This window comes from Temnothorax curvispinosus, unplaced genomic scaffold, assembly GCF_003070985.1.
Source record: "Temnothorax curvispinosus isolate PA1 unplaced genomic scaffold, ASM307098v1 QBEX01003188.1, whole genome shotgun sequence".
NCBI lineage: Eukaryota > Metazoa > Arthropoda > Insecta > Hymenoptera > Formicidae > Temnothorax > Temnothorax curvispinosus.
The window spans coordinates 1-3047 of NW_020212968.1; the positions used below are offsets into that span (position 1 = coordinate 1).

Genomic DNA, 3047 nt, shown 5'->3' on the forward strand with positions numbered 1-3047 from the left:
ACTGCGACGAATGTCCATCGGAGGCTCATCATCCCAATCTAATTTGAGGGTCCACAGACGCTGAATTAAGCACTTCGCGGTAAAGGTGAGTGGGGCCAGAAAACCCAGGGGGTCGAATATGCGCGCTACTTCCGACAGTATAGTGCGTTTGGTGCACTCACGATCCAACGCGTTGACTTGAAACCCGAAACTGTCAGATTGTGAGTGCCACCGAAGGCCCAATATCTTCTGAGATTGATCCTTGCTTGACTCGAAATCTAACATCGATTGGCTACATAACTGCGGGTCGAGGCCCTCCAGCGCGGCAGGATGGTTGCTCGACCACTTTCGAAGCTCGAAGCCGGCGCTTCGGAGAAGCGATAGCAATTGGTCGCGGAGTGCGCGAGCCTGTTCCACCGTCCGAACGCTTGTCACGACGTCATCCACATACAGCGCCTCGAGTAGGGCTGCGAACGCTAGAGGATATTTCTCGCGGTATTGATGAGCTAACTGGAGCAAACAATAGATCGCCAAGAACGGGGAGGCGCTAAAGCCGAATGTAACGGTTTTGAGGAGATAGTCGAGGATGGGGTCCGACTCCGAGAAGCGCCAGACGATACGTTGGTAGTTGCATTGCTCCGGGCTTATCCAAATCTGACGAAACATCTGCTTCACGTCCGCGGTTAGAGCGATCGCTTCGGCGCGGAACCGAAGCAGGATGGCGAGCAGGTCCTGCTGCAGCTTCGGACCGCTGAGCAGGGCGTCGTTGATCGACAGACCGTTCGGGCCTCGCGAGGACGCGTTGAACACTACCCGCAACTTAGTGGTAGTGCTATCGAGTTTATACACACCGTGGTGCGGTAGATAATAAATGTGGCCATCCGACGGGAATGGATTGCGAATTACCTCCATGTGTCCGCTATCGAGATAGTCCCGCATGAAACTATTGTAACCAGCTCTGAACTCCGGATCAGATTTAAATTGACGTTTTAGTGCGCGGAGACGACTAACCGCAATGGAGCGCGAGCCGACGAATGTAGGAGGATCCGACACGAACGGGTACGAGACCACGCAACGACCCGAGGGGTCACGATACGTGGTCTTGGCGAAGATTTCTTTGCAGCGTCGATCCTCGTCCGAACAAGAAGCGTCCTCCGGCACCTCCTCCAATTGCCAAAAGCGACCCACCGATGTCGCGATCGACTCGAGCGTAGTCGCGAATGACCTCAGGGGCGCTGCCTGGACTGATGGGGATACCGCGCCCGTCAGAACCCATCCGAAGACTGAATTGAAGGCGTCGGGTTCTCCCCTTTTCCCCTTACGACGGCCCTCCCGTAGCACCGACACAAACGAGTCCGCCCCCAGGAGGATGTCAACACCGCCGGGCACGAAATATTCGGGATCCGCGAGCGGCAATCCCTTCAAGTGTTTCCACGGCCGGACCTCCACCTTGTCATTAGGCAGCGGCGAGGTTATGCGCGAGAGGACCGTAGCCTCTATCGAGAACCGAGTGTCGTCGCGACCGCGCGCGCGGATCACGAGGGAGGTGAGGCCCCTCGTCGTGGCCGCCCTGGCTTCGTTTATCGCCAACACGGTTGCACTGTGTTTGGTGCGACGAAAGCCGCCCTTCCGGAGGCAGCCCTCGGTAATAAAGTTGGCCTGACTCGCGCTGTCCAGCAATATGCGTACGGGGAACGCATGGCCACGCGCGTCTATCGCCTCGGCTCGTACGGTGGACAGGAGGACGATTCTATTGGCCCGGCTAGTCATTGTTACAATCGGCGCATCCTCCGACTGAGGAGCGGGTACGGCGTCCGGTTCGGCAGGAGTCGCGCTAATGGGTTCGGGCTTAGGGGTAGTATTGGAGCTCTGCTCGTAATGCAGAAGCGTATGATGCTTTGTGCCGCAGGACCGACATGCCCACGCGGACGGACAGTCTTTCATGCCATGCCCTGCGCGCAGGCAGTTGAGGCACAATCTCAAGTCTCGAGCCTTAGCCTGCCTCTCCCTCGGCGAGAGTTTTAAAAACTGGGAGCACTTCGACACGTAGTGAGACTTCTTACATACGGGGCAATCGGCCGCGTTAGTCACGAACGAAAAGACCGGTGTGGACTTGGTTTTGGAGGACGGGCTCGCGACGGCCTCGAGAACCTGACAATGCTCCGCTAGAAATTTTGTGAGTTGTGTATATCGCGGTATCTCCTCAGCCCGGTGAGCCGACTCGAATTTTTCCCGAAGGGAACGAGGAAGCTTGTCTAACAAAAACTTCAGTAGGATAAAGTCCCATGAATCGGTAGGGAACTTCATCAATGCGAGCGCGCGCGTGTTCTCGGTAAACGTATCTAATAAGTGGTGAAGAGCCTCGGCCGTCTCCGCCTTCAATGGCTTTGCCTCGATTATCGAATTCAAGTGATGGTCCGCTAACCTTCTCTTATTCCGGTATCGATCGACCAGCGAGTCGTAAGCGATCAGATAGTACTCATCGGAAAACGGCAGGTTTTTCACCACGTTGAGTGGTTCCCCTTTGAGTGAAGCCAGCAGATACTGGTATTTCTCTATCGCGGAAATCTGCTGGTTGTGTATCGACGCGTTGAACAACGCGATGAAGGAAGGCCACAACGTAAGGTCGCCGGAAAACTGCGGTAGCGGGATCTTAGGCAACTTGACCACCGAGGTCTGACCCGAGGGCTGTGCCGGCGCGCCTCCGAATGGCGTGCCCGTTTCACGGTGATATCGACTCTTTACGGCGTAATGCATTTTATCGAAACTGGCTCGGATTTTGTCCTCGACCTCGAAATCCGCCGCTTCTTGGATGACCTTCTAAATAATTTCCGGGAACTTTTTAATCAAGGTAGTATGTACGTCCGCAATTAGCCTATAATATGTAAACTTTTTAATTTTTATAGTTTCCAGAGTTTACCACGTGGACGTTGCAGTACGGTTTTAAACTCCTTATCGGGGTGTTTTTTTAACGTGAGTCCCCTCGCCTTTCACTACGTTTCTGTAAAATCAGGGTGCTTCTTTAACGTGAGTCCCTTCGCCTCTCACTACGTTTCCGTAAAATCGGG

The 3047-nt window shown here is 54.6% G+C and overlaps 1 protein-coding gene across 1 annotated transcript; it reads right to left on the minus strand.

Annotated features, from left to right (window-relative positions):
• Nucleotides 1–161: 161 nt before the first annotated feature.
• LOC112452289 lies at nucleotides 162–2736 on the minus strand (the record flags this gene model as incomplete). The annotated part of the gene is made up of 1 exon (XM_025012408.1): nucleotides 162–2736. A coding segment is annotated over exon 1 (2575 nt), but the record flags the coding sequence as incomplete, so codon positions are not given.
• Between the last annotated feature and the right edge of the window lie 311 nt (nucleotides 2737–3047).